This window comes from Squalius cephalus (assembly GCF_949319135.1).
Source record: "Squalius cephalus genome assembly, chromosome: 9".
Classification (NCBI taxonomy): domain Eukaryota; kingdom Metazoa; phylum Chordata; class Actinopteri; order Cypriniformes; family Leuciscidae; genus Squalius; species Squalius cephalus.
Window position 1 is genome coordinate 27,684,396 of NC_137130.1, and position 27,892 is coordinate 27,712,287.

A 27,892-nucleotide genomic window follows, 5' to 3' on the forward strand; every position below is an offset into this window, starting at 1 on the left:
GCGAATAATAATAATAATAATAATAATAATAATAATAATAATTTGTTACATTTATATAGTGTTTCTTTCAGCACTCAAAGAAAAGAAAAAAAAACAACCTTTTGTCCCCCTTCTTTCCCCTAAAAAATCCCCTTTGTCCCCTTTCTTTCCCCCTTCTTTCTGCTACTGTCCTACTTACAAAATGATTTAGGACCTTTTGGCAATTATTAATAACTGTTACATTGACTCCTGGCTTTTATATACATGAAGGGCAATTGACAATGGAACTTTGTCAATTGCCAGTTAAATGTCTAAGAAGTTTGCGCAACCTGTCACTGGGTTTCAGTTTTCGGGATCCAGTAAGCCAAAAGCAGGACATCTCACTGGATCCCTATTATTGCATCCCAAAAGACACTGAAAACCAGTGTCAGGTTGCGCAGACTTCTTAGACAACAAGTTAATCATCTACTTTTCTTCTTTAGGGCTGGTCTTAGTCAGATACATAAAACTATATAGATTGGTCTAAAATAAATCAGAAAAGTAAAACAGTTGGTCAGACTAGTTCTTAACACACAGTCTTAATAAAGTTATAGATGGAGCCATTGCTCTAAAGTCACCAAAATTAAGCAGTTTGAAGAAACATATTGACCTCATACTTATGGCTTACAGTATTTTTCCACTGTTGAAACAAAACTATGTTCATACATGGTTGGTTGATTGAATACTTATAAGATAAGTCACAAGGAAACATATTGAAGTGACTTAAGGCCCATTTGCACCAAGAATAATAACTATAAAAATAACTATAACAATAACTTTAGTGCCATCCAAACCTAAACATTCTGCTTATTATGCAGTTCTGTTTCTTCAAATGCTTGAGCTCTTTAAAGCAGGATGGATTCTGATTGGCTGTCAATGTGTTTATCAATCATCAGCTGGAAAACATTTGTTTTAAAGGGATTCGATGATATCGTTTCTCTCGTTATAGTCGTGTTCTGAACTAAATTGTTTATACGTTATACTGTCGTTCTTCTTCACCTTTACCATTAATGTACTTACTGTACATCCTGTTGGATTGCTCACAAGGCTATGACCAATATTTTCTGTATTGGGGTAACATGTCTGCTGAATTAATATGTGTATATAAATGGAAAATAAAGGGAGAAATTTGAAGTGTTGTTTATACTTGATTACCTCCTTAGCCAAAGGTAACCTTGGAATCTGTATAGACCATCCATTCTATATACAGCAGTGGGGAAAAGGCCTATACCTGAGTCACATTGCCAAGCATTTATACAGAAAGAAAAGCCAGGACAGGAAGCATGTTTTCTGAATTTAGAATTAGATCAGCAGAGTAACTGACACATAAAACGAATTTAGATTCTACATACAAAGAATTTAAAAAAATAACAAATAAATAAATAACTTTCACATATGAGACTGCTGGAGACACACATGACAAGTATAGATGGTTGGATTTGCTTTGTGTATTCTTTAAGTGCAATAACTGCATGAAGTATGCAAAAAAAAAAAAGGGACACCACAGACCAAGAAATGTTCTCCTGTCCAAAGTCATGTGAAGCTCACTGTGCAAAAGCACACACAACAGGATGAGTGCATGTTGCGAAAAGGAAATGGAAACCACAAGTATAAAAATAAACAGACCAGTGACAGAAATAAATGTTTAGTTGTGTGATTTAGATGGTGACTGTGAGGACTAGACTGGATTCATTTATATTTTGGAGACCATTTATGACATACCTGGCTTGTGTTTAAGATGGATTGGCTATACCTGAGGAAGAAAGCATTGTTCCTGCACGTGTTTGTAGTTTTCATCCTCCATGTGAACACTGATGCACAAGGTGAGTTCATATTCATATATGATGTCCAAGAAAAAATCCACTATTGATGCTGTGATTTTCGCTGACTAATTTGGGCTCATGAATGTTCTATTGAATTTTCTTTTAGTAAAAGTGGAGCCACCTAGCATCACGGCTGTAAAGTTTATACTGAAACTGAATCAAATCTGTGTTCTTTTGTCATTGTCTCTCTACATTTGCTGCAATGTTTTATGTTTATGTTATGTTTTAGGTCATGCCTCCACATGTGGTGTCATTAAAGTTGTGCGAGGGTCTGTTCATAAAGTCTGTACAAACAAGCCTTTCAAGATCTCCTGCAATCTGAAGTTTTGTGATCAGACAAGCAATATTACCTGGACTAAATACAACTCGAAAGGATGGATTCCAGTGTCTGGAGGTCAAATGTCATCATCACAGAACTATTCAGTACCTGATCTGTTGACTTCATATTTAACTTTCACAAATATAACTAAGAATCATGACGGCCTCTACAGATGTGAACTGCAGTTACCAGACTCGTCAGCAGTTAGCCATTATATTAATATTTCTGTCTCAGGTAACTATTTTCTATTAACCTTTTTATGTTAACAAATAAAAACCAGCTGTGGTAATTATATGAAACAAATTTATTTTTATTTTAAACAAATTAGTTTTGTTTTTCCCACAGATGACTGCCTGGGAGATGAAAAGGATTGGACTGGAAGTAAGAGCAGTTTCAATCTAATCAGAGAGATATGCGAAATGTTCCACTTTTCTATGCTTTTATATGATTCAGTAAAAAAAAAAAAAATACTATATATAATTGTATTATATAAATTTGGTTGATGCTCCACCCTTGGACATTGCTTCTCCTTTTAGAAAAGAATGTGGATGCATTTTATTTATTTTTTTGGTGACAACAGAAAGATACAGAAGCTCTTACCAGCTCTAGCTCTGATTCAAACCCATGGTGGCTGCCGTATCTCTTTATCTGTGTTCTAGTGATTCTGCTTCTCATTGTAATGCCCACCTCTATCCTGTGTGTTATTGGATTTAAAAGTAAGTCATTTTGTCATTTTCATAATTTTGAGATATTTAAGTTTTGGCATGATCCTGACTTTGTCCCTTTATGATCACTGTCAGCTTTGAGAAGAAAGAAAACACAGAACGCGCAAGTTCAGGTACGTTTTTATAAATGACTCTGATTAATGTTGTGAACAAAATACCTTTTTAATTCCTAAACTACCTGCTGGTATGTCATTCAGAACTAAATTGAAAGCCTTTTAAATTCAAGTCAGTAAACAGGCTAAATTATGAAGAAATGAAGAAAGTCTTAAAATGGAATGAAATTCATCACTGATAAATATAACTCTGTGGTGTAGTAAATACTACAGAAAAAAAAAACCAAATGTAATTTCTACATCCGTAAAAAAAAAAAAAAAAAAAAAATGGTACTCATTTTAAGATTGTAGAAATTAAAGCGTATATCATTATAAAATTAAGTAATCCCATTCCTATCATGCACTGGGGATTATGAATAATTAATTAGGTTGCATTGTTCACTGTTTTCCATCTGTATTTACACTGTTTTATCATTGCTTTTGTTATTAGGTTTAGTAACTTGCTTTTTTTGTGACATCCGGAGTTAATTTTCTACTCAAAATGACACATTCATACTAAAAAATATACCATACCGAATACCATTATTGTGTATTGTGTACCAAGTATTGAGATCTCTGTGTTTGAGTACCACGTTACTTAAAGTTAGTTGATATACTGTGTTATTTAATAAGATGCTTTGAATTAATGACTTAATTCAGTTATATTGTTTGAGTAAAATGTACTTGAAACATATTATTGCAAAGTGAACTTAAGTAGAAAGTACTCAACAAACTTTATCTGGCCAAGTTAAACTTATTTTCTTTGTTAATTTACTTAACTTAGTTAAGTCAATTTTACCTAATTCCATGTGTGAAATTTGCTTAAAAATTGGCATGCAAAAACTTGCAAAAGACAAAAAAAAAAAAAAAAGAAAAGGTCTTATTGTTTTTTTTCTCTCTCTCTCTTCAGTAATGTTAAAATGTCCACAGTTATGTAGATGTAAATACAATTGATTTCCAGAACATACAGTGAACTTAGGATATCGCTCACAAACTAATTATAAAATAAATATACAAAATAATTGTATTAGTGCAAAGAGTGTTACTCATAAACCTGTTATCACACACATGAACATTATCAATGTATCTCATATATATGCTTCAGACATCCAAAGTCTTTAAAATAGTATTAAACAAAAGTGGCTTACAAGATGCGAACGTTCAGCCGAGCACCGTTTTTATTGTCTTTTTTTAATTTATTTTTATAACAATTTAGAAAATTCCTCCTGTGATTCTGATTAAAATTCTCTAACTCATAAACTGTTAATGAGCCCATTTTTAAATTCTTAACTTATTGTCCTGTTGTATTTACAGCATGCAGATCTTCTGAAGTGTGATGAATTTGTCTGTGTGCAGTACACAGAAGAAACACTGACCACAACACATCCGGCTTTACCTGAACTGTCTACACTTTTGTATATGCATCTCTGAGAAGCATATCCCTCGTGTTATGTTGGAATTCTGTGCACTCCCCTTATGGTCCGGGTCAAATTGACCCGCATTGGATTCAATACAATTCCTCAAAAATTACACTATGAAAAACAACAAAGATTCAGGTTCAAACTGTAAACTTTTAATATCAGCATTTGTCAAATATTCCAAAAAATATATATCTGAAGATATGATTTAATGAAAATGTTTTTTAACCATTTTTTAAAACTATTTAAAATTTGAATATACGTTATATTTATATATATTTGCATATACATTTTTTCAACTTTTTTTTTTTTTTTTTTTTTTTTTTTTTGCTTAGAACATCATAACTGAACAATTAATCAATTAATCTGAGCTCATTTTTTCTGCTGTCTATGTCGAAGTCTCAAGATATTTCAGATATCTTGAATATATAAATGAGAGCTTATTTTACTATTTGTGTCTGTCAAAGATTTTCATTTGTAATTTGCAATTAATTCTGAACACCATGATTTAGCTTTTTCAAGTGTGTTTGGTTTGGGTTAGAGCACTTTTAGATACACTTACACTTTAGAACTGGAGTTAATGCCCTGACATACAGAAAATAAATGTTTTTATTTTGTGTCTGTACAGTTGCTTTTGAATAGCTGCCTATGATGGACATCACAGACGTAATAGTAATTTTGTTTGTATTTGTCAAAAAAAAAAAACACCAGTATGTTGAAACTTTGCATGCATGTTCATGATGATAAATGAGAAAAAGTCACAAAATATCAAGAAAAAAAATGTTTAATATTATTTCAGGTAGCTTGAAAAAATAAATGATAGGTAATTTTTACCATCTGTGGCTGACAAAATATTTTTCTGCATTGAAATAAGTGTGGAAAACCTATTTTTTTAGCTTCATAATGTAGTAAAAAAATAAAATAACAAAATATAACCAAGAAATGTTATTATTTTGGGTCCGTACAGTTGCCTTAGAGCGTTAAAATATGCGGGTCAAATTGACCCGCGAACATCACGAAAGGAACATTTATTTTGTTTGTATATGTCAAAAAACACCAGCATGTTGAAACTTTGCATGCATGTTCATGATGATAAATGAGAAAGTCACAAAATATCAAGAAAAAAATAAAAAGGTTTAATGTTATTTCAGGTAGCTTGAAAAAATAAATGATAGGTAATTTTTACCATCTGTGGCTGACAAAATATTTTTCTGCATTGAAATAAGTGTGGAAAACTAAATTTTTTAGCTTCATAAGGTAGTAAAAAAATAAAATAACAAAATATAACCAAGAAATGTTATTATTTTGGGTCCGTACAGTTGCCTTAGAGCGTTAAAATATGCGGGTCAAACTGACCCGCGAACATCACGAAAGGAACAGTAATTTTGTTTGTATATGTCAAAAAACACCAGCATGTTGAAACTTTGCATGCATGTTCATGATGATAAATGAGAAAAAGTCACAAAATATCAAGAAAAAAAACATAGGTTAACCAGTATTTCCAACAACTAGAAAATCTAAACGGGTCAAATTGACCCGCAACATACTGTAACACAAGGGATATTCAGGTTGTATGAGCATCTCTGCTTCACTTTACATCAGCACAATCATCAGCACACCATCAGGAAAGTTATCAAGAAGAACATTTTTAAACTATGTTCCCCTTGACACAAAGCTTTATGTAGTTTTGTACAATGTATATGTTTAATAAAGTTGATTATCCAGTGAGAATTTAAACATTTATTTTTTCAAAAAGTTGTGTGTTCTTTTAGAGGCTCATCTTTAATACCCTGCTAATGCATCAGGGTCCGTTTTGAGCCAGAAGAGCTACGTACTTCTTTTTTTTTAATACATAGTTATTAGTACGAACTTTAACTTTGGACATGTGATGAGACTGTCAAAATACACATAATTTTTATTTATATATATATATATATATATATATAGATATAGATATATATAGATATATATATAGATATATATATAGATATACAGTGAGGAAAATAAGTATTTGAACACCCTGCTATTTTGCAAGTTCTCCCACTTGGAAATCATGGAGGGGTCTGAAATTGTCATTGTAGGTGCATGTCCACTGTGAGAGACATAATCTAAAAAAAAAAAAATCCAGAAATCACAATATATGATTTTTTAACTATTTATTTGTATGATACAGCTACAAATAAGTATTTGAACACCTGTCTATCAGCTAGAATTCTGACCCTCAAAGACCTGTTAGTCTACCTTTAAAATGTCCACCTCCACTCCATTTATTATCCTAAATTAGATGCACCTGTTTGAGGTCGTTAGCTGCATAAAGACACCTGTCCACCCCATACAATCAGTAAGAATCCAACTACTAACATGGCCAAGACCAAAGAGCTGTCCAAAGACACTAGAGACAAAATTGTACACCTCCACAAGCCTGGAAAGGGCTACGGGGACATTGCCAAGCAGCTTGGTGAAAAAAGGTCCACTGTTGGAGCAATCATTAGAAAATGGAAGAATCTAAACATGACTGTCAATCTCCCTTGGACTGGGGCTCCATGCAAGATCTCACCTCGTGGGGTCTCAATGATCCTAAGAAAGGTGAGAAATCAGCCCAGAACTACATGGGAGGAGCTGGTCAATGACCTGAAAAGAGCTGGGACCACCGTTTCCAAGGTTACTGTTGGTAATACACTAAGACGTCATGGTTTGAAATCATGCATGGCACGGAAGGTTCCCCTGCTTAAACCAGCACATGTCAAGGCCCGTCTTAAGTTTGCCAATGACCATTTGGATGATCCAGAGGAGTCATGGGAGAAATGATGAGTACCATCCCAAGAACACCATCCCTAACTGTGAAGCATGGGGGTGTTAGCATCATGCTTTGGGGGTGTTTTTCTGCACATGGGACAGGGCGACTGCACTGTATTAAGGAGAGGATGACCGGGGCCATGTATTGCGAGATTTTGGGGAACAACCTCCTTCCCTCAGTTAGAGCATTGAAGATGGGTCGAGGCTGGGTCTTCCAACATGACAATGACCCGAAGCACACAGCCAGGATAACCAAGGAGTGGCTCTGTAAGAAGCATATCAAGGTTCTGGCGTGGCCTAGCCAGTCTCCAGACCTAAACCCAATAGAGAATCTTTGGAGGGAGCTCAAACTCCGTGTTTCTCAGCGACAGCCCAGAAACCTGACTGATCTAGAGAAGATCTGTGTGGAGGAGTGGGCCAAAATCCCTCCTGCAGTGTGTGCAAACCTGGTGAAAAACTACAGGAAACGTTTGACCTCTGTAATTGCAAACAAAGGCTACTGTACCAAATATTAACATTGATTTTCTCAGGTGTTCAAATACTTATTTGCAGCTGTATCATACAAATAAATAGTTAAAAAATCATACATTGTGATTTCTGGATTTTTTTTTTTAGATTATGTCTCTCACAGTGGACATGCACCTGCGATGACAATTTCAGACCCCTCCATGATTTCTAAGTGGGAGAACTTGCAAAATAGCAGGGTGTTCAAATACTTATTTTCCTCACTGTAAATATATATATATATATATATATATATATATATATATATATATATATATATAAATTATTATTATTTTATTTTATTTAAAAAAAAAAAAAAATTAAGAGGCATAACCATTTAAACTAAAAATGTTACACCTGTTTTGACCCAAAAGTGAACTGGACATATCTATTAGTTAGATTTGTCTTAAATTACTTCTGTAATTACTTCTGAAGCCTCTTTACTTCACTCACACACATTTTTCCTTCCTTCTGGGACTGCATTTTGTTTATAAACATGCTTGTGTATGCATACACACAATGATTTGGAAATTAAAATGAAATGACAAAGTAATGTCTGTTTGTAGATTAAAGTTTTATGGACCTAATGGTAATTTTTTTTACACATTTCACTCCACCTTTTGATGATTCATTGCAGCATGAAAAGAAGATTCAGGCTGTTTATCATCTTTCTTCATCTCAATAAAAACATGGTAACGTTAAGCTTTAAACATTGGACATTTACTCATTAATGAAAAGTTACTGATCAAATATGGTTTTAGTTGAAAAATATTTTAAAAGCATTTCATAATATTGTTTTAAAAGCTTAAGTTCCACGGGGTTCAAACAGACCCAAGAATAATATACAATATACAGCTTGATCACATCTACAATGATGGCGATGATTGTCGGCTTTCCTGTAGCGTTGGCGCTTGCAACGCTAAGGTCATGGGTTCGATTCCCAGGGAAAGCAAGAACCGAGAACTGATAAGAATGTAAAATGTGTACCTTGAAATGGTAAGCGTAAGTCGCTTTGGTCTGCCCAATGCAAATGTAAATGTTATGAACCATTGATATTAACCAGTAGATGGAGCCATACCTCTAAATATTGCTCTAGTCTACCAAAAATAATCAGTAGGCTATGACTGGAATTCACATAAGTGTACTGTATACACTTTTGTTTAGTTTTTGTCTATGTTTCTGAGTAATAAGCATAAGGGAATATAGTAAAGTGACTTATTCTGTGTGAATGTACTATTTTGTAGATGTATTGACACATCCTGTCATTTTGCTTTCAAGGCTATACATACATAACTAATATTTTCTGTAGTTTTTTAATACCATGGCTCAAAAATTACTCAGGGATTAGATAACATTAAGTAAAACTAAATCCTCATAAGATTAATGTTACAAATACTAAAAGTCACATCATAGCAGTAACAACAGTCAGATTGTCACGATCACCAGCTGGAGTGCCCTTGAGAGCCACCAGGGGGCCCTCCATCACAGACTTTTGCCATTCCATCAAAGACTTCGTTCAAAATACAAGATTATAATTATAAAGGTTGGAATACACAACTTTGAAAAGCTTTGAAAAAAAAAAAATCTGTATTGTTTAAAGGCTGTATTGTAATAAAGGTGAATTGACTTGACTTGAGCCTACTGTAGATTTTTGCCTTTATTTACAGTCTAGAGGAGTCAACACTAGTTGCCGAAAGTCAGAGCAGGTCTACAGATTCTGGGTAGTCATTGTTCAGATTTTTGCCAACTAGTGTTAGCTCTTCTCCTGTTCAGATTTTAAAAGTTGTGTAGTGTCTTCCGGCCTTAAACCTCACATGTCTCAGACTAGAGGAGGCCAGCGGAGTCACAAGGTCAAAACAAATAAGTGTCAAATTAAGCAGAATCTGGGCTGTTAGTCACACAGGACAACCCGCAATCTTCTTATCCTCTCTCTGTAATATGAACAAACTCCTGTTTGTTTTCACAACGGAACAAAGCTGGTATCAGCAGCCTGACGTGAGAACACAAGGGGCAGGTTTAGATCTATTAATCTGGAACGTTTCATTGTGAAAAGAGTTTAATTTGGAAAGATCACAAGTACTGAAACACATTTTTCCTGGAATATTGTCAAAATTTATGACGCACTGTGAGGAACCAAAATTATGCCTATTCATCAAACTGGCATCCCATTTACTAATATGCATTTACTAGAAACTTTTTTCCATGTGACTTACATTTTTTATGATTTTTGGCATTGCTATCTAAATGCTTTACCAGCTATAACATTTAAAAAAAAGCTCCAGGCATATTTTGTGTAAAACATTTGATTTACACAACAGGAAAGAAAACAGTAGTTAACATTTGAAGTGGATCAAAACCTTTCATCAAAGTTATACATGAATTTTGAACAATACCCGTTCTTGTCTTAGGACAACTTTGATGAACTTTTTTGATCCACTTCAAATGTTGACTATGTCAACTTAATACAGCGATGATATTCATTTCAAGAGATCATAAAAAAAAATAAAAATAAAAAAATCTTCTGTTGCCCTTCCAAAGCAGCAATGCTAATAGACTGAAACTCCACAATAACAAAGTAATTTAATATCATAACAGATTCAATAAAATCAAAGGCCGGACTTTCTTTGCTTATTGATGCGAAGTTACAGAAATGCATTACATAAACAAGTCAATACCATTTACACAATAAATACAACATCCATATATCACAAAAGGAAAATAAAGTACTTTCTTCCATAATTTGTTGAATAGACAGAATTCTGAGTGAATTTTTTTATTCTAATTAAAGGTGTGGCCAATCCTCTCACATTTTCAAGAATATGGCAAAATGATTTAACATACATGGGACAGAATTAGAACTCTTTCACCTTTTTATCAGCTGTTATTACACTGGCTTGCACATTTGCACATGTTTAAAGCAACATGATTTCCCAGAAAGGAAGCCAGCAAAAATGCAATATTCGTCAGCCATTTAATTCCACAGCAGACTGCAGATAATGCATTTCCACTGGTATAGTGAACGCTTGGAGAAGCTGTCACGACCTCTCAGTGTTATCTGAGTGCATCTCCAGCATGGTTTAGTTTTCCCACCATTGCTCTGGGCTCAGAGACCAAAGAACTTAAAGTTCTAGTTAGTCTCTAAATCTCTAGTTCAGTCTACTTAATCATCAACAACAACAACAAAAGAATGAGATACAAAATATTTAACAATTTCCTAATAGTATTCAAAGACTAGAGTGAAAAACAACTGTGTAGTGTTTAATCTACCTCACTGGACTTACATCCTTTCATCGGCAGTGCAAATGTCCACCTTAAAAATGAAGGGACAGAGTCAATAAGACAAAATCAAGATGATAAGAAACTATATGACCATGATACAAGTTTTATAAAACTGAAAAAAGATATAACTATGCTTTTATCAATAGAGAGTGTAATTCACGGTAGCTTTTAATCAAGAGGCTGCTTACTGCAGAAACAATGGGTGGAGCTTGGCGTCCAGCCACACCCTAACCCTAACTCTACCCTAGTTTTCTTATACTTTTTTGAGTGGATAGCTATTTATTTATTTTTTTCAGAGAATACAATAAGTTTTTACATGTTTTTACATTTTACGTACTTTTACATTTAGGGCTTCAGATCCCAAACAGTAACATAGTGTCAGCCCTGATCCGGCCCACATCCGGGCCGTGTGGAATCCACGTGTAACAGATGTGGGCCGGATCTGGGCTGACACTATGGAGTAGTGTCCCCATATGGGGCATTCTGGGATGCATTCTGGGTGGGTAAAATAACAATATTAAAATTACTAACTTAATTAAATTTCCTTCTGTGTCGAGATAAAACGCCTTCTACGACAACCTTCATAATAGTGATGGATTTACAAATTGTTCAGAATATATCATCTTTCCTCATGTAGGGATGTGTCACTGGTTGGAAAAGCACGGAACATGATAACATGAGATTTCCGTCTTCACAGGTGTCTCAGGATATCCGCCTGCCACGGTCAAAATGATCCACTCTGTGGAAATATGACCGAATACAGAAGTGACTGTAACATCATAAGTTGTTAAAATATGCATGTTAAACCCAATACTCTCACAGTTGTAACCTGACTATGTTTTAAATTCCAGAATGATATGAATGCCAGAATATGGGAACATTTTGAAAATTAAAGATTTTGTGGATCTGAACTTAAGAACTCTGCCAATTTATAATAATATGACATATGACTATGATTTTTAAAAAATGACATTTCAAATAATAAATACTACTATGTAAAACAATTGGTAGGGTAATTACTCACACACAATAAATAAAAACTTGATTAATTTCTCATTTCAATAGATCAGGTCTGAAAGATTTGTGTTAAGGGCATACAATGCCATCACAGGGAAGCAGAAATAGGTCACAGGAAGAGGCTTTGCACTTCCTGAAGAAACCTACATTCAACTGTCTGTTGCTCTGTCTTCTCGGCCTCTTCTCTGTAATTGATGCTCTTCTGTCTCTGCTCATGTAGAACATGTGAACATCACAAACATACACACAAAAATCATAAGCCATAACTAAACTGGACAATGGTTTCACATTAATTAAATGTTATCTATTAATTCAAGTGTAAATGTGTTTTTATATATAGATATATATAAGGGCGCAGGCTGATTGTCCTTCACATGCAATCTGCAAGCATTCACATTATTGGCCTCTGCTGATCCTGCAGTATATTATAGTACATGCACTCATATCATACAATAACTTTAATACAACTTTTCTTTTAATACACCAATTTTTTTAAACCATTAAAAAATTAAGTTGTTGTTTTGTATGATATAAAGGATTTTCAAAAATAAATCAAATTAACAGCAGTACAAAGATTACTTTACAAGGTTTGTCCTTTTCATCCTCTTTGGACAGCTTCATTTGTCATTGTCGTTTGTTTAAAGAAACAGACAGTAATGAACTCTCTTGTCAGAAGCAGCAGCAGTAGTTTGACTTCAGAATCACTATGTTGGGTGTTTTACATAAAAAAAAATTGTGCCGCTACAATATGTACTGGCTTGAACAATCTAGTAAGACTTAGGTAAGTAAACATCATGGCCGCACATAAACAAGCTGCTATGGATCATTTTAATGAGTTATGTTCACTGCCCTGAGCAAAAGGCCACAAGTGAAGCTGCATTCTCAAGGTTGTTAATTATTATACTTTCAAAACTGGACATCCACTTAGAGCTCAAACTGGAAAATGAAAGACAATATTTGCTTTTAATTGTGACAAACTATTTTCAATGACACAACTTAAGCAGGAGCAAAACTGGCGTCAATTTGTCAGATAACTGGACAGACATCTGAGAGCACAACAGGATATCGACATTTGCATGGTGGGATCTTAAACTTAAATAGGCTGGCCTGATGATGACAGAAATTTGTTTTTGTATATTACTTTGTATGATTTTGACAAAACATTTTGCTGAGCTGCATGTTCTGGATTGTTCTCATTGGTCTTTAAGATAGCTATATGAATACTCACCATCCTTACGCAGGACACACTTCCACAAACAGAAACAAAGGCAGAGGACCAGAAGGAACGCTACTGTAGTCACAGAGATCAGGATAGTAAGTGCCGTGCCAACTGGTGAGAGAAGCAGAGAAAGCCAAAGACTATTTTAGAGCATTTGTTCTCAATTACTATTTCACCTGAGGAATTCAGAATATTTTATCATTGAATGTTTCTTCAACTTCAGGCACTTTTATGTCACAGGGATTGATTTTTTTAAATCCTTTAAAAAAATTACTTTTGTCCTTTTCTTATAAGTCCCATTATTCATGTCCCATGTTTGCTGAGGCGATGAAACAGATTTTGTTCATGTGGATTGCAGTTTGAGTGAGCTGTGTTTGAAATGTCCCGACGTGTATAGACGATGCACTATCAGGAGTTTCAGTTTAAGCTCCGATCCAGTTGACTTTTCCTCTCGAGGGAAGAAAGTCATGTGGAATTGTGTGGCATTCTGAGGAATTAAATGATGAAATAGTCATCTAGCTTTGAGGTGTTTAGATATCTACATTAATAAAGTTGATGTAGTCTATCATCCACACTGTGTTTCTTGTCTGGTTTATTTATGGCTGTATTTAGCTCTGAGGACGAGTTTTATCTTTGGAGGTTCAAAGGAATATTTCCACCGGGCCACAGAACTGGCCCTCTGTGCCACTAAGCAGATGGCCTGTGTTTTTAATCGCTCAACGTTGATATGGTAGCTGTGGAGAGGCTTCTGTGGTGTAAAACAAAAACAAAGGAAACCTCTAAGGGTTATTTGGAAGAGCCTTGATGCCAGTGGCTCGGGGAATTGAGGGCGTAATGCATAAAAAAAAAAAAATACTATGAAAAAAATATATAAAAATATATCACACCAAGTTGTGTGTTCATACCCTCCTGATGCCCTCAACAGATTGTCTCGTCAAACCCTGCCACCTCAGTGTTTTTTGGGAAGTAGCAATCTCCAGCAGGTTTTTTTCACCCTATTTCCACTCAGCAATGCTGTCGGAATGTGGCGCCCACCCTCCTCTTACAGAGGGTATCGGTACTGGTTCCCCAGGTCATTGTGTTCAGTTGATTCCCTGCCGCTGAGTTGTTTAGGGGCACTGAATGAACAATTTCCAGCTGCTGAGAACACTGGAGTAGGCATCTCTACTTATCCCACCACCACTGGTGATTCGGGAGGTGGAGGCGTCCGACAGGCCATTTGCCTCATCTTCACTCAAGAAGGCGAAAGCAGCTTCAGGGCACCAAACAGACAGATTCTATGTAAAAAATAAAGTAAAAATCCTCTGTCAGACTTTGTGGCAGCATGGCAACTTCTGCCCAATGTCTTTCAGTGGGTCCTGAACATTATAAGAAAAAGGATTCAGTTTGCTTTGCGTCCATGGAATGTGTACCCTTCACAGAGAGAGAGGCAGGATTCTACCGTCAATATTTTATATTACCCAAAAAAGGGCAGGGGTTGCGTCAAATTTTAGATCTACGGGGCCTAAACAGTACTCTTTGGACATTCAGTTTCAAGATGCTAATCATCAAACTTTTAGTGCCACAAATTCAATTCTAGGATTGGTTTGTGACAATAGATCTAAAGGATGCATATTTTCATTTTGAGATTTTGCCAGGACACAGGAAGTTTCTCAGGTTTGCTTTCGGGGGTGAAGCTTACCAATATCGAGAACTTCCTTTTGGCCTAGCTCTGTCCCCATGCACGTTCACTAAGTCCACGGATGCTGCTATGGCTCTGCTGCTACTTATAAATATTTGGATCAGTTAATCAAATTAACTTCATATAGCTGAATTAATATTACCATCAGTTAATCTGTTCATCCAGCGAACACTCAGTATTGATCGTCTATCAACTCTTCAGAAAGGATATTTTCCATGGCCACAGAAAAATAACTCTTTCTTAGCATATAGCTGTGATCATAATCGTTAAATTGACATTGATTTATAAGCAGACCTACACATTATACACATAATCACCTATACATGAGTAAAGTGAAAGTGACTGAAAAACCAGAACAGAGCAGAAGAATGAAGCTATGAACAGAGTAATTTAAACTCCAGGAAGAACAATCAGTCCCTTAATACTGAATACTGACTCCTTTGTTATCAATTTAGTATATATTGTGCGATACTTGCATTTGCATTAGCTGTTGAAGATCATCCGGATATACAGTCGTGAGGAGAAAGTCTTGATATTTCGGTACAATGGTGCTGAAGTTGTAATCGATTTCTTCCACGTTGAATGAAGAAGCAATGGAGAACTTGTGGAGTTAGTTTGGCTCTGTTATGGTCGAGGAAGGTACACATGGCTCGATGTATGTGAAGCCTGCCAGCACAACTGCGGCAGCGAGGCCGGATGGGGTCTCACGTGAACAGCAGTCAGGAGCAGAAGTCAACGAGTGCTGAGGGAACTTTGTGTTGGCTTTTAAGTTCCACAGAGGTCACACCTTTGAGTTTTGGCTTGACCAATGAGAAAGTTGCCATTCTTAAGCGGGAAAGTTCCTTTGTTTGAAAAGCTGACTCATTTGCATAATTGGAGTAAGCTGGCAGATTGTGTCCATTTATATTCTGATAAATATAACAAACACTGCATTCTATGATGTGACATTCTACCAAAGTGTGAGTCATTAAACAAGGAATATTTTGATAGGAGACACCACCTCGATGGGACTACATTTACTAGTTCTATCATCAGGCATGCACAACACTATACAATATTAAAAGACAATATACAAACAGTAATAATACACAAAGTGTACTTGGAAAATGCATGTTCATTCATTAGACAGATTTGTAAATTAATTAGTGGAAAGTATTCCATTTCTATGGGACTGCATGTCTGTTTGTTGTAGCCTGTAGTTTTCTGTGCAGGCACTATCTCCCAGCGGAGGGGAAAAGGGTGGTAATTCTCAGTGGGGAAACCAGACTTCACAGACACTGCCTGGGTGACTGGTTGTGAAGATTAAGTGTTACAATGGTGCGTTTGATCTGTCCAGTCGTTACACAGAAGAGCTAATGGCATATACTCACTCATATGAAGCATTTGGGGCTCAGGTTAAACCTCAGGAAGAGTGTGCTTTCTCAAAAACAGAGAACCACTTTTCTAGCGGTAGTGTGGGATTTAACCAATATGCAGGTACATCTGTCTCCTGCACATGTAGATTTTATCCTAACCACTATGAGAGACATCCAGCTAGGCCAGCAGCTTTCAGTACTGCGAATTCAAAGGCTGCTAGGTCTCATGGCAGCAGCAGCCAATATTATTCCTTTGAGTCTATTGCCCTTGAGACCTCAGTTTTGTCTCAAGAGCAGAGGATTTTATCCTCTGAATCATCATAGAGTCGTAAAAAAGTCAAGTGCCGCAAACTTCTTGTTATTTGACTTGATTCCACAACAGAGGCCTGGCACTAGGGGCATGTTGTCGTTGCAAGTCTCTCACAACGGACGCCTCTTTCACAGGCTGCAGTGCGGTTCTCAATGACCAGCCTGTGGCCTCTGGGAGGGCCCTCATACCTCGTGGCACATAAAGTACCTCGAGATGAGGGCAGTGTTTTTAGCTCTGGAACACTTCATCCCACAGTTGAGGGGTTACCATGTGTTGGTCCACATGGACAACAACTCGGTAGTGGCTGCATTTGCGCTCTCTTTTCAAGCAGGTACAGCAGATCCTGCTCTGGGCAGAAAACAAGTTCCTGTCTGAGAGTAGTTTACATTCCGGGGCATATAAATGTGGGAGAAGACATCCTGTCTAGACAGGGGCCGAGGCCTGGGGAATGGCAACTCCATCCAAAAGTAGTGCAGTCCATATGACAGATATACAACAGAGCAGAAGTGGATCTGTTTGCCTCCGAGGAGACAACCCACTGTTCCCTCTGATTCTCCCTCACACCTCCAGCTTTGTTGGGGCTGGGCAGCATGGTACAGGCATGGCCAAGGATTCGCCACCCTACACGCTTTTCCCCCGATAGCTCTGCTCCTGTGAGTTCTAGCAGGTTTCGCCAGGACTCAGTTCACCTCCTTCTAGTAGCACTGTTCTGGCCAATCCGAGTTTGGTTTTCGTACATAGTGTCTCTACTGAACGGCCTCCCCTGGGGGATTCTAAAGTGCAAGGGACAATGCTGAGGTAACTGAAACAATCATAAACTCTATAACTCCTTCCACTAGGAAGTTAAATGCCCTGAAATGGCAGCTGTTTGTATCTTGGTGTGAGCAAGTTTGAGCTTGATATGGATCCAGTTAACTGCCCTGTCAGTGCAGTACTGGAGTTCCTTTAAGAGCATCTCACAGCAGGGCTGGCTCTGGCTACCTTAAAAGTGTATGTGGCTGCCACTTAACCTAGCCACAAATCTCTAGAGGGTTCTTCTGTTTGGATGCACCCCTTAGTGCCTCAGTTCTTGTGAGGTGCCATACAATTGAGACCAATCTGCAAAGTGCAAGTTCCCTGCTGGGATCTAATATTAGTCCTGGGAGCCTTAACAGAGGCCCCATTTGAGCCCTTGGAATCAGTCCCAGACAAGATGCTGACTCTCAAAGTAGTCTCCTCTTGCTTAGACTTTGTTCCAGGTGATGTTAGAGCTACATTACACCCAAGACCAGACTATATTCCAAAGTTCTGGCTGGTCAACAAGATATCTTAAAAACTTTTGTCCCTCCCCCTTATGAGACATGAGAGCAAGAAAGCCTGCATCTGTTATGTATGGTCCGTGCTTCGAGGATCTATGTCCACTGCTCAGGGCAGTGGAGTAGATCTTCTCAGCTTTTGGTCTGTTTCGGTGGTCGCAATAAAGGGAATGCGGTCACCAAGCAGCGCATTGGATTACTGATGATGTCACACTCTCCATAAGGCACGTGAAATGGCTTTGCCTCTAGAGGTCAGGGTTCACTCCATTAGGAGAATGGCCTCTTCCAAGGGTCTTACTAACACATACACTTCATGATGTATGTGCTGTGGCTGGTTGGTCCTCTCCACACACGTATGTAACCCGGTTCACCGAGACGGGAATGGGACACTGTGTCGCGTTGTGCCTGTGCGTCTTCTTAAGACAAATTAAATATGTCAACGCGCATTTCTGTCGACAAGTCTATTTAGTATTCCCATAGCATCATGCCACGACGCAGCGACTCGTTCCCCTTTCAGGGACTGATTTACATACGTAACCTGAGATGTTTTCAGTTCTGAAAGCTACAATAGGTTTTCATAGTACAATGAACCCATTTACCTCAAACGATCAAGAATGTATTTATTTTTATTCAATATAAACCATCGTAAGCAAAGTGCATAATAAAATAGTTCACACTCACTTTTAGTGTTCATGGAAACAGCAATGGCATTCTCCAGTCCTTTATGATGAACAAGACATTTGACAGAGATATCCTTCAGGAGTCCAGCCTGGATGGTCAATGTACTGATGACCAGAGTCGTCCCGTCACTCTGCTGGATAGCGGTGGTCAGAGGTTGACCAATGATCCGGTCATTTCCCTCCACGTTCCATACTATCTCAGCCTGTGGCCTGGCGACGGCAGTGCAGTTGGCCTCAATCACACCGGGAGATACGGTCTTGTAGCTTACTTGAGGTTTTGGTAGTACTGTAAATGTATATGATACAAGATATGGGTTTTGTGTCTTACTCCCAGAGAGTTTAGTCTGGGGGTGTAAAACATTTCAAACATTTTATTTAGTCAGGATTCACAGCTACATGTGAATGACCATCAGTGGAGATAGATGACTTGGACCTGCAGAGTGAACAGTTACAGCATCCTAAAACAGCATTAACATTAGAAATTACCAAATTGTCCACCCAATATTTTGATGACACTCTGTTTGTTGTTATAATGACAAATGTTTTAAAATCTAAATTTTAGGCTGTTTGCTTCAGCGATTTAACTGTGCTTGTAAATATAAAAATGTTTGAGATGGTCAATCAAATAAAAGAAGGCAGGATTTACTGTTCACCGATACAGAACATGAATTCCAGATGCTTCAGTTTTGAATGTTGAAAGAGTGCGAGGTAAGATTTAAATAGCTAAACGTAATATTTGACAACTGTTTTACAATAGAACTGGTGAATGACCAACAGTGATATCCATTGGTGCAAACTACTCAACTTTTTTTCAAATGTAACTGTTTTAAATCCAAAATACAAGATAAATCATTTCAGTGATTTATGTAATTTATAACTAAATGTGTTTTCGACATATTAGACATATGAATAAGAGAGTATTTGTGCACATTTTGAAATAAATATATATTATTTGCGAAGAGTTAAAATTGACTACTTCTTGTTCATTTTCTGTTCTTCTTTTTCTTTATTCACTTAAATCAATTTAAATCCTTTTAATTCACTTTTAATTCAATTTAATTGCTTTAAATAAAAAGACCTTTACAAATAGTCCCCTCAATGTCAAAGACATGACTACTACCTTGACAGCATCTACCAGCAGGGGCCAACAAAGCCATGCTAAAAAGCTAAACCTTGACCCCTTGATCCCGACACATAGGCTGCGTCCGAAAACGTAGGCAGTTGACTTGTTGCCTCGCTGCCCTATCAGGCAATGACTTTGCAGGCAGCGTTTGCGCACGAAGGTTCTTTTCAAAACTTATTTTGGACAGACTTCTTAGGCAGCGTAACTGAGTGAATATTTAATGACTACAATAGTAATTTCTCGCTAGAAATGATATCATAAGTGGAAACCGTTGATAAAAAATTTACATTTACACAGAAAATGACTACCAGCCGCAACTTTCAGATGCCATCTTTATTTTTCTACCTCATCTGTCAAAGAATGGAACGCACAGGATTGTGGGATATCAAAGGCAGCGAAGGATACATCTATGCTGCCTTCAAAAATCTATCAGATGAAGGTATCTCAGGACACTGGAAGTGAAACTAACATTGCATTCGGACGTGCCTTGATGCCTTCCAATCTTGGAATGCGTCCTACGAATGCAGCCTTTATCAGTTCTCGGACGCAGCCGAAATCATACATTGACTCTGAATGATAACCATTTGTGTTGGCTTGAAAACCAAGAGTTGGCTTTATACAAAAACAGATCTGTATGCCTTCTCTGAGTGTTTACAGCCCACATAGTTTCACCAGTAGTTCAAAGCAACAAAGATGCCCATTCAAACCACAGCATAGCCCAAAAAGAGGTATATGCTTGTCATTCCAACAGAGGATAAGCAATTCACATTCTTTCAAAACCATGACACCAGAACAATACAAGATTGGTATGAATAAGAGATGAGTGAATGTCATTAAATTAAGTTGATATACTGTCATAATTTACTCATCCTCATGTAATTCTAAACTCATATGACTTTCGTTCTTCCTTCTTTCAAATATTGATTTGAAAAACACAAAATATGTTCTTCATACATTGAAAGTCTTGCTGTTTTGGTCCCACTGACTGTCATTGTATGAAAAAAAAACATTAATCAAAATTATCTGTTCCACTGAACTGAAGATATAAAGTCATACAGTTTTGGAACAACACAAAGTTCTAAGTTAATAATGACATTTTAATTTTGGGGTAAGCAGCCCCTTTAAGTAATCATTGGTGGTTGCATACTCTAGTTTGAACAAATGCAACAGTACAGAGCAAAAGCAAGAAGTGAACATCAATCAGAGAAAGACAGGGCAGGAGAACAAGAGGAGCACATAGAGAAAAGCACTGTGTTAGTGGAACAGTGACACAGTCATTCACTGACACAGTCTGAATAAATCATAGATCTCACAGTCTCACCCTCCTACAATGAGTTTCTTTCATATCTCTCTCTCTCTGTCTGTTGTCATCATTTTCTCCAGTGCTTTCGTGTTTAGCCTTGTCCTGCCCTCGCTACCACTCTGTGCAACAGCCCAACCAGCTAACACTGAGCTGGATTTGTGTTTCACTCAGTTCAGTGTCTAAAAATCAAATATCACTGTTGAAAAATACACTCTCAACAGAATAATTTTATTATATAAAGTTAAAAAAATAATAATACATAAAATGTATATAATAATTATGTTAAGCTTGTGTGTATTTGGTTAAAGCTGTTAAAGGGATAGTTCACCCAAAAATAAAAAAAATCTGTCATCATTCATTGTTGTTGTTCCAAACCTGTATGAATTTTGTTCTTCTTCTGAACAGAAAAGAAGATACTTTGAAGAATATGGGCAACCAAACAGTTGATAGACCCCACTGACTTCCATAGTATAAGGAAAAAATACTACAATAAACTACTATGGAAGTCAGTTGGTTCCATCAACTGTTTGGTTGTGAACAGTAAACACTACCTTCTATGATTTCAATGGCCATCTTGACACTGATGAGCGCTGTTAGCTCGCTGAGACAGACCAACCTAAAATTAAACTTTTAAAACGTATTGTCATCTTAATGAAAAATATTGGCATTATCCAACTAATGAAGATTTCACTGTAACACTGGATTAAAACCCTGATGGACTTACCAAAAATAGTAAGGCAACTTGTGGCACTCTTTGTGCCATCCGGGTATGTGTGGAACTCACAGGTGTAGCAGGCCTCATCTTCAGCTCGGACCGGCCATAAAGTGAGCTCTGTGTCAGACAGGGAAGGGTTCAAGCTCGCACGGTCCACGAACTCTTCTTCAATTACAGGGTCACTCTGCTTTGCAAAAAATGCAACTTCATGGGATTCTGCTTTATTCACAATCTTCTTCCACAACACCTGCTTGACTTTCTCTGGCAGGGCATACCGACAGGCCAGAGAGGCTTGTTTACCACCCACTGCAGTCTTATTGCCCTCTGTGATCACCGTTGCTGTAAAGCAGTCAAAATAAGTTTATAGTATACTAACATGGCATGACAATATACATGTAATCTGTTATACATATGTATACTAATGTGTCCCTAGACAAACTGCATTAAACAATTGAGGTAGACTTTGGGAGTGAGAGATCTAGTGAGACCCAGATGAGACAAATATTCAGGTCAATATAGATATAGCTATAAAGAGCATCCAGAATACAACCCCCACATGATCAATGATGTATTGGAGTGAGGGAAGGACAGTAGTCAACACATCCTTCTTAGAAATGATTGGCAGATGCTGAGCATCCATGAGATGATGAGACCAGCTGGATCTCTGCCTGAACCAGCAGATGTTTCTCATCTACATTCACATTCTCCTCCAGAATCCACAACGTAACATCCAAAAACACAACCGCACTGTTTTATTGTTCCCACAAATTTATATGAGCCAAAGAACAGAAACTGATTAGATAAATGAGTTGATTATCAGTGTTTCAAAGCATATATATATATATATATATATATATATTTATATATATATAAACTAAAGTAGGTCATACTACTAGTAAAGACACTTGTCTTTCATTCATTTAGCAATTTAGCAGTTGCTCTGCATATCCCCCTGTGGCCGTAGCTCCTTTGTCTTAAACTGATGTTCTATCAGACTATAATCCATTGCGCTCTGAAAGGTCACAAAACTCTGGGCTTTTGATGGTACAGGGGATATCAAAGTCTACTAAAGCAGCTAAAGCTCTTTCCCATTTGTCTCCTGAACTCTAGAATAGCCTTCCTGATAATGTTCAGAGATCAGATACACTCTCTCTCTGTTTAAATCTAGACTAAAGACACATCTCTGTAGCCAAGCATTCACATAATGCTTCTCATAAACTTGTCCTACAATTATACCTGATGAAACAGTATGAACAGCAGCTATGCTAATTGTTTTCGTTTTACTTCCTGTTTCTGCAAACTTGTGCTTCAGTTTAGATCCATGCAGCCAATTGCGAAGACTTAAGATGATGCCAACTTTGGATCAACATATAAAACTATCAAATATTATCCTTATATTGTTATATTATCCTGTATATACTGTACTGTATTTATTACGAGCAGAAGTTGCTATTGCTGCCTATAAAAGTACAATCAACTTGGATGTTTAAATCATTTCAACTTAAATTGCATTAAACTGACTTAAAAAAAATTTAGCTAAATCTTGTATAACAAAAAAGTTGAAAATTGCTTAACTTATTTTGATGAGTTAAAGCAATGTAAAAACATGTTGTCATAACTTATTGATCATATACTTTTTTCAGTGTGAAATGTTTGCTGTAGCCTGGTAATACCAAACTCTGCTACTTCGCTTTGCTTCGTAGACAGAGTCTGGAAGGGCATAATTGAAAAGCGTTTTCTTTCTTCCGGGGGGGGGGGGGGGGGCTTGTCTGAAGTTTAAAATCATTGGTTACCCGTAAGCCAATCACATAACGTTTGGTTATGGCGTGTGTTATGCGCATGCTCAGCCGCATCTAACTTCCACTGTAAACACATGTATGATGTGAAAACAAAACCATCGAGCGAAATACCGGAGTGAACATGGCTGTGAACAACTTTTGCAGATTATGTGAAGTAAATCTACCCATCCACGGTACAATCAGCGTCTACGTCACGGCTCTCAGCCCGCCCTCTGTTCGTTGATTGGCCGGCTGTTTTGAGGCCGGAGGAAAACGGGAAGATAGGTCGCTATCTCAGACTGAGTACAGAAGCGAACTGAAATTGAGCGGAAGTACGAAGTCTGACATTGTCAGGCTATGTTTGCTGTGTCTGCTTAACTCAATACATAACTTTATCTAAACCACATAGCTGTATATTACTGCCATATGGATATTATTACTTCAATAGTTTCTGCTTTAAAACAAAAAGTATTGCTAAAAGTGCTATACATATAAACTTGAACTGAATTGAACTGAATTGAATTTAATGGAATTTAATCACTACACAGTAGTGGTGTATTTTGTTCCTGAATAAATCAGCGTTTTTTAACTAATCGTTTTTATTGAATGATTCAATGACACATTCATCTATCAATTCCTGTATAAATCAGCATTTTTCAACTAATCAGTTGTGTGAACGATTCAATGATTTACTCATTCAAACTTGTCGCCACCTACTGGTGTAACAATGTAATCTGCAAAATGAGTCAATGAAAAATCCACTGTCAATTAAAGTGTCAGTGTTGTTGCACTGTAATGATGCTCACGTCAAATAGAAGTTGCGTAGATGCATTTTCCCAAAATATCTCACCCAAGACTCACCTGTAACAGTTAGGCAGGTCTGTCCTTCCCTTGAGCCTTTTGGATAAACATCAAAGATGCAAGTGTAACAGCCCTCATCCCTATAGCTGACACGTTTGATGGTGATGGCACTGGCATCCCGTGGAGAGGCCGCTAGCTCCACATGTCGTTGACCGCTCACGCTGTCTTGTTGACCAGGCTGGTAATTGATTAACGTCTGGTTCTGCACATCCAGCCAGCGGATCTGATGGACTGATTCTCCTTTAGCCTTGACAAGCGTACAGCTCAGAGTAAAGGGCTGTTCAACCAGGGCCTCCAGACGTGCTGGAGCTGAGACCCTGCCTGAGACACACCAATACTGAGACTAATCCAAATAAACCACTTACACACTGAACAATGAGACTACTGCAAATCACACACCTTGTAGTCTGGACACCATTACCAAAGACATACAGATCTGTAGACATCTTTTCAAGGAGACCACAAACATTTTAGCCTAGTGGAAATGAAGTACTTCAGTAACTATAGCACCAAATTATAAGCTATAATTGTAAAAGATTTTTTTTTTTGTTGTCTTTTGTACCTTTTGTATTGAGAGCGCATTTAACAGTCCAGGTTGGTCTTGTGGGATGAAAGTGAAGGTGGTGATTTCTGTTGATTAGAGTCGTTTCCAACATCTTACTGAAGGGCTGCCATCTGTGTTCACATTACAGACAAAAAGAACATTTCTGAAAGTATACATTTGTAAAAAGGAAGGATCAACAATGTAATTACATGTAAAAAAATAAGATTTAAAGATTTAAAATAGATTTATAGATTTGAGATGTGCATTAAAATGTTACAGTACATGTAGTTAAAGGCACTTAATATAAAAGAGGGACCAATTTCCTTTGCTTACATATTTCTTTACCAAACTAAAATGTGTATTATTATTTTTAACTTGATGATCTGGACTGTAGAAGGAAAAACAACGTACTAGTGTCCAGTATCAAGCTCAAATATATAAGATGAGTTTACGTGTTATTTCATAGTTTTCACGACTTTATAATTTCTAAAATAAATAAATAAGAATGTATATTTGTGTCCAAACCAAAGACTTTAGTCTTGATGTCAATGAATATTTCAGAAAAACACATTAAAGTGTGTTTGAGCAGTGTCATCTATAACTATGTACACTACAACAGCAACATTCATGAAATTAATTCTTCATCTTTGTCAAAATGATTCCACAAGGGTTATATAAATATAAATAAATATATGCTTAGTTTAGTAGACAGAATTTGCTGAGACCAGTTAAACAGTTGATTGATTTTTCTTTTTAATTTGTTTCTGTATATCTGAATCAAAATAATGTTTACACATTGAAATAAAATGAAAAGATAGTAAATATTAGACCTTGATTTTTTGATAAACTGATCATTTAATAATGCTCAAATCAAATCAAATCAAATCATCTGACAGAGCCTTTTAGATAATAAAATGAGGCTAAAGTTTGATATGAAAGTAACCTAAGATGGTCAGACTGTTACATACCTCAATGTGGTGTAGATTCCTTCTGCTCTCAGCTGTACATGCACAACACACTCTTCAACACACTGATTCAACTGGACTGCAACCGGTCTTTTCTCCACCCATACTAACACACTGTATACCAACGTCAAGCACATGATGGCTCTGTCTCAATACTCATTGAGCTGCCTACTTAGAAAGCATTGTCAGGCATCATAGGCATCTCAGCTCGCACACACATACTCAAATGGCACCAGTGCCCAAATACGAAGCTAAAAATTCAAATTGAACAGCCACATAATGTATAAAACTATATTTTAGCTTGTGCTGTATTTTAGCCCAGCCTATAAAGCAATAATGCATGTCTTTATAAATCATTTTCAGACAAGTCTTAAAATAATCATTATTACAGAGTATGTACTGGCATGTTACATTTCATTTGTGGTTCCACTTTATATTAGGTGGCTTTACTATGTACTAACATTTAAATTAATAATTTGATACAATGTATATTATACTGTATACCTGCATGTAATTACATCTGTAGTCAATTTCTGTGGTGACACTTCATTTTGATAGTCCACTTTAGACATTCTAACTGTAAGTAACTACATGTCAACTAAATTTCATTAAAGTATTAGTAGACGGTCTGCTTAATATCTGCTAGCACTTTATTTTGATGCTCCCCCAACAGACATTCCACTGACTGTAGGTAACTTTGCAACTGCATGTCAACTTATTCTACTAACCCAAACCATGACACCTAATCCCAACTTAACCGTCTACTGCAGTCTACTAATTTACTAATGAGAGTTAGTAGACATGTAGTTGCAAATTAGTCAGCAGAATGTCTATAATGGACCATTTTGACCCTTCCCTTCGCTTTTAACCCACCCTTAAACCCATATCCCCAAAGCTGTCCCTATCCCTACCCATACCCCACCTCAATAGCAGCACAAGTGTTTTGTAATACAAGTACATTGTCAGTATTTTTTATAGGTAAAAACACCTCATATAAAGTGTGACCCATTTTTCCATTAAATGCACTGTAATATGGGTGTCAGGTCTTGGGGAAGGAGAGAGCAAGGACTGAGAAATGAATGGGCTCAATTTAAAGTTCAAAACAAAACAAAAGACAAACATAAACTACGCTTTGGGGGAAAACACAGTCCAGGGTCGGCGGTGACAGGACTGGAGCAAACCACGGCTGGCTTGACAGGCAAGGAAAACAGGGCAAGGCAGGACACAACAGAAACCTGTACAGGGAAAACATCCACAGAGTCCAGGAGGGGCAAATAAACCAATGACCAGGTAACAAGGTGGCAGGGCCAAGACTAGAGACTGACAGAATGGCACATGATACACAGAAACAAACATAAAAGCCATCTGCAAAAGGCACATAGAAAACAAACATGACAGAAGCCATGGGCTCACGAAACACATAAGACAAGTAGAAGAGTGCAACACACAAACTTTCATCCGCCAAGTGCTCAAACAGAAAACAACAAACAAGACTGACAGTAGTGCATGGAACATGGATGTCTGGACCCGACACTGAAACTGAACCGAAACAAGACTGAAGTGTCAGAACCCAGACACCATGCCCTGAACACCCGAGCACACAACCCAGAGGACAACCCAAAGCCATACATTCACACAAAGGATAAGACAAACAATACATGAGTGTCAGGAACCTGCTGTTACGACTAAACCAAGAATGCAACCAATCAAGGTGACAGAACCCTGACAGGCAGGCATAATGGACCCTCTGGCTGAACTGTAGTTTCTTTAGCACTGGTTGAGGTTAACTTAATATGTATGCCTTAGTTTAATACACAAGGGCTTGGTTTCACAGACAGGGCTTAGATTAAACCAGGATAAGGCCTTAGTTTAATTAGGACATGTATGTATCTTTTATACATGTGCCTTAGAAAAACACATTAAGGCCTACGGGTGTGCATCTTGAGACTAAACAATGGCACTGACATATTTTAAGGTATGACAGTGCAAGTTGTTTTCAGTTAAAACAGCATAGTAATGCATTTAATCTTGGACTAGGTTTAAGCCTTGTCTTTGAAACCAGGGGATATAAT

The 27,892-nt window shown here is 37.1% G+C and overlaps 1 protein-coding gene across 1 annotated transcript; it reads right to left on the minus strand.

Annotated features, from left to right (window-relative positions):
- Positions 1 to 11,233: 11,233 nt before the first annotated feature.
- LOC307164350 (OX-2 membrane glycoprotein) lies at positions 11,234 to 25,903 on the minus strand. Its single transcript, XM_079881142.1, has 9 exons — positions 25,824 to 25,903; positions 24,874 to 24,986; positions 24,711 to 24,786; positions 24,312 to 24,632; positions 21,682 to 22,011; positions 18,533 to 18,817; positions 13,220 to 13,321; positions 12,139 to 12,199; positions 11,234 to 11,713 (listed from the first exon to the last, which is right to left on the minus strand). The coding sequence occupies exons 3-8, from the start codon at positions 24,778 to 24,780 to the stop codon at positions 12,141 to 12,143; spliced, it is 1,167 nt and encodes a 388-aa protein (XP_079737268.1). The 5' UTR covers positions 24,781 to 24,786; positions 24,874 to 24,986; positions 25,824 to 25,903; the 3' UTR covers positions 11,234 to 11,713; positions 12,139 to 12,140.
- Between the last annotated feature and the right edge of the window lie 1,989 nt (positions 25,904 to 27,892).

Excerpts from the sequence above, each read along its gene's own strand:
- LOC307164350 (XM_079881142.1), bottom strand. The coding sequence starts at position 24,780 with ATGTTTGTGGTCTCCTTGAAAAGATGTCTACAGATCTGTATGTCTTTG. Across the intron at positions 24,633-24,710 it reads AATGGTGTCCAGACTACAAG|GCAGGGTCTCAGCTCCAGCA; the intron begins GTGTGTGATTTG and ends GGTGTGTCTCAG. Across the intron at positions 13,322-18,532 it reads TGTTTCCATGAACACTAAAA|TTGGCACGGCACTTACTATC; the intron begins GTGAGTGTGAAC and ends TTCTCTCACCAG.